The sequence below is a fragment of the Saccostrea echinata genome, unplaced genomic scaffold (genome assembly GCF_033153115.1).
Source record: "Saccostrea echinata isolate AGI-Se365-2 ecotype Australia unplaced genomic scaffold, CSIRO_AGI_Sech_v1 ptg000006l, whole genome shotgun sequence".
NCBI lineage: Eukaryota > Metazoa > Mollusca > Bivalvia > Ostreida > Ostreidae > Saccostrea > Saccostrea echinata.
This window is the reverse complement of record NW_026889755.1, coordinates 9,556,347-9,563,760: the sequence shown is the minus strand read 5'-3', so window position 1 is coordinate 9,563,760 and position 7,414 is coordinate 9,556,347. Positions and strand designations below refer to the sequence as shown.

At 28.9% G+C, this 7,414-nt stretch overlaps 1 protein-coding gene and 1 long non-coding RNA gene across 3 annotated transcripts; one reads left to right on the top strand and one right to left on the bottom strand.

The window, feature by feature from the left end:
• The first annotated feature begins 576 nt into the window (after nucleotides 1–576).
• On the top strand, nucleotides 577–5,275 carry LOC133180256 (uncharacterized). 2 transcript variants are annotated; one of them, XR_009720299.1, is made up of 4 exons: nucleotides 577–665; nucleotides 1,860–1,966; nucleotides 2,090–2,173; nucleotides 4,598–5,275. It is a non-coding gene; the product is annotated as an uncharacterized LOC133180256 (long non-coding RNA). The 2 variants fall into 2 exon arrangements; XR_009720298.1 differs by lacking the exon at nucleotides 577–665 and having other exon boundaries at nucleotides 1,214–1,966; nucleotides 2,043–2,173.
• LOC133180255 (uncharacterized) lies at nucleotides 3,286–5,226 on the bottom strand. The gene is made up of 4 exons (XM_061314798.1): nucleotides 4,906–5,226; nucleotides 4,587–4,688; nucleotides 4,354–4,462; nucleotides 3,286–3,926 (listed from the first exon to the last, which is right to left on the bottom strand). Exons 1-4 carry the CDS (start codon nucleotides 5,224–5,226, stop codon nucleotides 3,631–3,633), a joined length of 828 nt encoding a protein of 275 aa, XP_061170782.1. The 3' UTR covers nucleotides 3,286–3,630.
• Nucleotides 5,276–7,414: the final 2,139 nt, after the last annotated feature.

The window sequence follows — 7,414 nt, the reverse complement described above, 5'->3', positions numbered from 1 at the left end:
TTGATACTGCAGTTGGTGTCGTATTAAACTGTTAAAAGAAAACTAGTGAATTAAACAGTATGGGATCATAAATGCAAGTAAAACATAGATGAATGTATGATTGAAGTTAATGACAAAGTCTAGTTTGTTGAGTTTTTATCAGTCGTCGTATCACACACTCTCAGTTTGTAATTATGTTGGCTGAACTATTCATTGTATTTGGAGAGAACTGCAAAACTTTTTACTGAGTACAAAGTGTGTCAAAAACAAAGATTTTATAATATACAGTGAGATGCATCATTTAAATTTTATTTAATAGTTTCATCTTAAAATATTTCTGTAAAAAATTAAAGGAACAGTAAGATTATTGATTTCTTCATAGATGTAGCATTCATGTACCTACAAATGGCAACAATTTTAGGCAGAGATAATATTAGTCATTGCCATTTGAGCAGGGAGAAACTTACAGAAGATAGGACCTTTCAAACGAAGGAGAGTAAGGAAACTGATTGGGGTATTCCAAGAAGTGAAGAATCCCGTCGTGTGTGGAATTCAAGGTAAAATAATCTAACAGTTATGGCCCAAATATAGTATTTAAGTAGTATGATTTTGCTAACACTGGACCACCTTGGAGGCGTGGAGTGTGGTGGGTTACGTGTATAGCCATGGGTTACATGTAGGACCAGGTGTGACCAAGATTATTGATATGATGTAATTACATCAACCAAGATTATTGATATGATGTAATTATATAAGTGCTACATTTTTTGGTATTGAAAGGTGTTGTTAATTATGTAATGCATTAATCAGATCTAAAATAACACAAAACCATTAAAAAAAAAAAAAAAAAAAAAAAAAAAAAAAAAAAAAATGGTGATATACCTGATGAAAAAAATTTTCCTTTATTATCTCAAATTTAATAGTCCAAATACATGTAAAATTGTCAACAGAATGGTCAATATGATTACTACTAATATTCTTAAAGTAGTAGAGAAGTTAAAGATGAAACAGATCATTTTATTCCCAAGGAAAAAAAACCTTATGTAGAATATGGGCCTTATTTGAAATGTGGCACTAACTTACCAAGATGATTTTTGTTTCTTTGACTTTTTAAAAACTGAAATAACTCTTAGATTCACTGTAAATTTTAACCACTATATGGATATGGAAAATGGAAAAAAAAAAAAAAAGGAAATTTGCTAGATTAATGCAGCAGTATAAAAAACTCATTAGGCCTAGAAAAAAATATGTTTGTTTCCGCTTTCAGGCTGTAAAAATATAGGGTAGGTAGGTAGGCAAATTTTTTTTTTTTGAAATTTTTTTTTTTTGCTTCTTTAATCAAAACATGTATAGAAGAAATATCAATGACAAAAGAAATGGTGTTTTCAAGCATTTCTGTGACTTAAACTTCTAATAGAAAGGTTAAAAGCTTGCAAAGTTGGAGACTCTAATTGCCTGGGTGAAATCTTGCACTTCCTGGGACAAAAGCATTAAAAAAATTTTAGGGTCAGCATTATAAATTAGGGTCAATCGGGAAAGCAGAAACAAACATATTTTTTTTCTAGGCCTTATATTGAGATATTATCACAAACCACATTACAATGTACCCATTCCACTAGCATCTTACATATCACAGGTAAATAAGTAAATATATTTTCTTTCTAATGAAATTTGAACTTAATTTCACCACTTCACAATAACATGCATTCATTCTTTTATCTTGTGGAATTATTTAACCTGTTAAATTTAAAAGGAAGTCAATATATTGAATTCCAAACATGCACAGATCCAGAATGTTACATGTAACACCTTTGAAGATAATATCATTATGCAAGTTTTGTTTGTTTTTTGTTTTTTCAACTATTTCTCTGAACTTTTAGGATTCATAATATTACAACACTGATAAACATCTTTGACAAGATGCAGAGAAGTTCAAAAACAAATGCATCATATCACTTTGAGATCTAAAAGACACTTTTGTATATAAGTACAAGTAAAGTAATTCCAAATTCATGCTCCAATATGTCAGTTAGCATAGACATAATTGATGATTTTGAAGTCAGAATCACCATAAATGGTAAAGTTTTGATGTATCGGCTTGTTCAGAGAGAAGGACCAAATGTATTTATTGACCTCACAGAGGACACAGACCCAGGAATGAAAATAGAGACATTATTATTAGAAGTCATGGATGGTAAGTGCAAAGAATTTATTGTTCTATATATACATATTTTCTTTATTTTCTTCTTGAACATTTTTCTCATTAATTTGAAACAATTTTGAATAGAAAACCAGAGATGAATGATCAAAATCTTTTGGAAAAAAATCTCAGTCTAAAAAATAAGTATTGTAGAAAATTAAAAATATGAGAAAATATTATCCCATTCTGTTTATATGTAACAGTATAAATACTACAAGTAAAGCTATTCTTTCAACAAACTAAATTCCTAAAGGAAAATTAAAACACACACAAACACACTCAACATAACTCTCACATACTCAAAGTTATCTAAATCTTTCAAAAAAAAAAAAAAAAAAAAAAAAAAAAAAAATCTAAAAACTAAAACATTGCTTCAAGTAATAAGTAGTACATGTAAAACTAAAAAACAAAGAGACAATGTTGTCCAATACTGCTTGTATGCATAACAACTAAACTTTAAAAAATGCACCTGAGATGTAAATTTAAAATAAATAAATAAAAAAAAAAAAATCACTTTTGAGACAATGTTGTCAAAATATTGATATGCATAACAACTAAATCTAAAGCTATGAAGCTATGATTTCATACTACATACTAAGTGCAAGAAAATATAAATGACCAATAAGTACTTAGTGGGGGGAAAAAACAATAATATTTAATAACTAAAGGAAATATAACCTTTTTTTCGAATTCCTCACATAAAAATAAAGTAAAACAAGCAAGAAAATTAAAAATACAGGTTATATTTTACAATTTTGAAACAATTATCCTGATGACAATCACATAACCTTTTTTTCAAATTCCTCACAAAAAAATAAAAATAAAGTAAAACAAGCAAGAAAAATAAAAACACAGGTTATATTTTACAATTTTGAAACAAATTATCCTGATGACAATCACATATTTACACCATAACAGTATTACAACTACATACAGATTTGAATAGAAGGAATGTGAATTTCTTTCTATTTTAAATTTAAAATACACCACCAATGACATTAACATGGTATTCCCTAAACAAAATCTAAAAAAAAAAACAAAACAAAACCAAAAAAAAAAAACAAAAAAAAACAAAAAAACAAAACACACACACACACACACACACACACAAAACAAAACAAAGATATTACAATGTCTATTACCTGCAGAAAGTGAACACAAATAACAAAACAATGGAATGAATATATCAATATATTTCCACACCTGTTCTAAAAATACATTGAAAAGAAAAATAATATTTGTTAAGTCATTGCGTAAGTAATTCACATTGTTTTACTATATAAAAAAAGCATACAATCTACTGAACACAATAAAAACAGTCTGCAGGTTTGAAGTAAAAAAAAAAAAAAAAAAAAAAAAAAAACCACAAAAAAAAGAGCTATTTCATACTACTCAAAACAATTGAGATTGTGACTCTGAGATAAAACACTTGGTTAGAGGTAGTTGAAAATTCATATCACATTAACTTGTCTGATTCTCAGTCTTTCTGACCGTCTCCTGGTAGGAATTCCAATGGGAAAGGAAGGTGGAATGTTCCTTGGATGTCGAACCTGAGTTGAAGTTGTTGGAATAGGAGGGGAAGGTTGAGCAGGTCGATTGTTTGAACATGGCACATGTGTAGTTGTTTGGATAGGAGAGATAGGTTGGACAACTCGAGGATTAGTAGTTGTTTGTGAAGCTGAATCAGTTTGGCTTGGTGGTGGTAATGGTCGTGGTTTGGGAAATGTACAAACAGCAATTGACAGAACTGAAAAGAAGAATTTTTTTTGTTTTTCAAAAGTTGGTCATGTCTATATTTCTTGCATAAATAATTCTCTCTCTTTGATGGCATCTTTTGTATATTTTCCATATTACTCCACCAAAAAAACAAAGCACAAATAAAACTGAAAAATAAAGATAAATGGACATCAGGTGTCTTACAGTAACATTGTCAAATATTGTCAATGAATTTTCATGTGATTTGGTAGTGATCCCATTTCTACATCTGTTGTATGGTGTATGTCATTTCTTTTCCTGTTTATACATTTTCTTATGCAATTAAGACAAAGAAATAAGGAGAGGAGTGAACATTTCACTGCAAAAGAAATAAAAGTGAACAATAATGAAAAAATACTCTGTTCTGAAATGGTTGTGTAGGGAAATTGAAATTTTTTTCTTTTCATAATAAACCATACCTGATAGAATAATGACTGCAATTTGTAATGTACTGATTCTTTCCCAAAAAATTTGAATATGTGGATATGCCTGATCTGTTGTCGAAAAGTCGAATGTCATAGTTGTTCTCTGAAATCAATATATTACACAAGATGAATTAAAGGTTAACAAAATTGCAAATACACTTAAAATGAATATATAATTATTTTATACATCCATGTATTACCATGCAAAAAATAAAAAAAAAATGTACCTTTTCAGAAGGTGATGAAGACGAAGAGGAGGTTGAGGTCAATAAGGATTCTCCTGAAGACTTGGGAGAACCTAGTGCAGATGGTGATGAGGATGACAAATCCTAAAATTATTTGATGAACTTAAAAATGAAAAAGTTCTATAAAATTGGTTTTCCAAACATTTATCACAATTATACATTGTTATCACAATTATACATTGTTAAACTGAATTAAAATCTATGGAAAAAATTATGACTTTTTTTTTTTCCTTTTCTTTGAAATGGTCAGATAACTCTGTTTGTTTACATGTCAAAAAGCGCGCGAAAAAAAATGGCGTACCTCATTACATAACTTGGCTTTTATAAACACTTTCACATGTTCTGGTACGTTGATGTTTCCGCAAGATGCATCACCACTCTGAATTTCCACTATCCGTAATCCAGGAGAATTGAAAATGTTAACGAACCCAGAACTAAACAGTCTTCTGAAAATCAAAGTGTCAAAGTCGACACTTGATCCTACATAATCCCCTGGTCCTTTCCAGTCGCACCCTAAGAGTCCTCCTGATGATGGCGTGCATTGCACTGAATCAATGATAAACATTTTCGATTCACCATGCTCAGTCAATGTCAAAAGCATTAACATCATCAAAAACCACATTGTGATGAATTAAGCTCATGCAGTTATTAGATCCAAACGCAAACTTACAGATACAAACAATAGCACCCTCTTTGTGTTGTAATAATTAATTCGTTCCATGAAACTTCGATATAAGTTTTAGTATGTGTTTTAAGGTTTTTGTTTTTGTTTTTAAATATAATTGTTTAACATCCATCTAAAGATTTTTTTTTATTGCTATTATGATTTTTTTTTTTATTATTATCATTGTTTAACATTCCTCTCAAGAATTTTTATTGCTATCATCAAGATCAGGACTATGAAGTGGAAAATGTGGTGGTGGTATTGGTGGATCTGATAAATAAAAGATCACTTATCAGAAATGAGATCATTCACTTCAATAAATCTCATAGACTATAAAAGAGGGAAAATTTTAATTTCAAATCATTCAGTCTGAAGTTTTTCCATAAAAATCTCTGAATATGGTATCCGAACTTAGAAAATCATACAATGCATCAAATGTATTGGAGAGTGGTTACAGCTTTTTTGGAAGCAGTAAACTTGTTTCCATTAATTTTTACCCGATAACACAGAAATGCTATGTGCATATTAGGAATAGGAGAACGGATAAGACAGTTACTTTGAGTTTAGATGAATTCAAGCTCCTGATGGAACTGAAGGACTCCATTGCAGATATTGGAGAAGAATTGATTGCAGAGGTGGGTGTAGTTTTTGATAACATTAATTATCAAAATAATTACTATTCAATCACTTTCATTTTTCAAAATTCAAAACCTTGCTTTTTAACTTTAAAATTGTTAAACTTCAAAAAATTGTTAAAATAGCTTTTAAAAAAAATTAACTCTTCAGTGCTGTAGATCAATGTTGTATCAATGAAAGAGAGATCTAGTTTTATGTTCATTATGAGCAGATCAATTAAATGCAATATTATTTGTGTTCATCTAGCATGCTAACAGTTCATCAGAAGAAGAGCCTGACGTTCCCTTCTTTCAACCTGATGTTTCACCAAGTAAAGCTCTTAAAACAGATGAGGGAAAGGAAAAATCCGAGCTGCCAAAACCAAAAAGGAAGCCAATGAAGAAAAGAAAAAATCCTTTCATTGACGATGAAGCAATCGAGAGTGATGACTAAGTGTGTGCTTTGTAGACTACTCCTAAAGACCTAAACTGCATCATGTATTTCAAATCTATAGAATATTGAAGTCGAAAAAAATTGAAAAGAAATACGTTTTATGATATTTATTTCTACAGTTATTGTAATTTATATTTTATTAATACACTGATTTATCAATCAAATAAAGACAAATGAACATGAAATTTTTGTTTTCTTTGCTATTGTACAAGTATTTTTTTTCCTCCTTTCAGAAAAATTAAGGTCAAGATCTAGTATATGAAAGGTGCCTACAGATTTATCAAATTTGAGAAATAATTTCCTTTAATAATGCTTTATAACTTTGGCTTGGTCAAATAAAATGTTTCAGGACATAATTTGTAGTAAAACAAGATGAAAAACCACATTTTCAAGGAAAAAATTAAGAAAACCAGTCAGGAATACGAGAGTTGTTTTTTTTTTTGGTTTGTTTGTTTGTTTCTTTGTTTGTTTGTTTTTTTCTTCCATACTTCTGAGATGGGAAATTAAATATCTGAGCTTAACAGAATTTGATTGATTAAATATAGATTGGCCTGAATCATATTTCAGTAAATTGTTGATTTTTGGTAACTAGAGAGAAAAAGAATGTAAATTTAAAAAAAAATGTCATGTACATAAACGTAGATCATTGCATTTTACACAAAACTATTCTATACACAATAAATCGGAATTTGAATTAATGTTTATAATGTAAGATATACAAAATAAAATTTCTGTATTTTTTTTTCAGTTACTTTGTTCATTTTTTGTTTTTTCTTCTTTTGTTCATTCTATTAGTATTTATTTTGTACCATGACCTTAATGTAGGGCGAGGGCTAAAAATAGACTAAGCCTGCTGTTCAACCCTATTCACATTAACATCAGTGAATAAAATATTGTTTAAATTAAAATATACAAATTAAATATTTTACACGTTAGACTACCACAACGTTAAAAAAATATCTCACTGTCAAAAAATGCAAAAATAAAAAACAAAAAACATTGATAGTCAATCACTTTAATAAAATATCATGCTTAAATATATACATAAAATACATGTTACAATATATATTCATATAAA

Bases quoted from the DNA above. Each gene is read 5' to 3' on its own strand.
- LOC133180255 (XM_061314798.1), bottom strand. From the start codon at position 5,226: ATGTGGTTTTTGATGATGTTAATGCTTTTGACATTGACTGAGCATGGT. The intron at 4,689-4,905 runs GTACGCCATTTT...AAATAATTTTAG, and splicing joins AAGCCAAGTTATGTAATGAG to GATTTGTCATCCTCATCACC. The intron at 4,463-4,586 runs GTACATTTTTTT...TATTGATTTCAG, and splicing joins CTTCATCACCTTCTGAAAAG to AGAACAACTATGACATTCGA.